This window comes from Penaeus monodon, chromosome 29, assembly GCF_015228065.2.
Source record: "Penaeus monodon isolate SGIC_2016 chromosome 29, NSTDA_Pmon_1, whole genome shotgun sequence".
Lineage (NCBI taxonomy): Eukaryota > Metazoa > Arthropoda > Malacostraca > Decapoda > Penaeidae > Penaeus > Penaeus monodon.
This window is the reverse complement of record NC_051414.1, coordinates 33,461,643-33,461,984: the sequence shown is the minus strand read 5'-3', so window position 1 is coordinate 33,461,984 and position 342 is coordinate 33,461,643. Positions and strand designations below refer to the sequence as shown.

Sequence of the window (342 nt, the reverse complement as noted above, 5' to 3'; positions counted from 1 at the left end):
AACTAATCTACTAACTAAACAAATAAAAATATAGTATAATTGCATATGTAATTAATTATTAACATAAATGGTGTGAAAAAGCTCCGGTCTTTACCAGAAAGCAGAATATTTCTCCCTCTTCTCAAGACACCTTCCATCAGCTTTTCAGCCATCTCACCTGGTTTCCTTTTTGAAGTCTTCCCTGTGACTTCATTAATAATATCCTTGAATTCTTTACTGGTTTCTGAGATTCCAAGGATCTTGTTGATGCGATTGCGGTCAGGTGCTGGGAAGTGTTTCTCCACTAAAGACTCCAGGACTCCTGTTAAATGGAGACAAACTGAATTTAAGAAGTCACACACA

The 342-nt window shown here is 36.5% G+C and overlaps 1 protein-coding gene across 1 annotated transcript in view; it reads right to left on the bottom strand.

The window, feature by feature from the left end:
- LOC119592185 (protein strawberry notch homolog 1-like) overlaps positions 1-342 on the bottom strand; it is a gene marked incomplete at its 5' end in the record, with an annotated part of 14,082 nt that overhangs the window by 9,297 nt on the left and 4,443 nt on the right. The window contains 1 exon segment of the mRNA XM_037941015.1: positions 158-301. Coding sequence (XP_037796943.1) covers positions 158-301 — 144 coding nt within the window.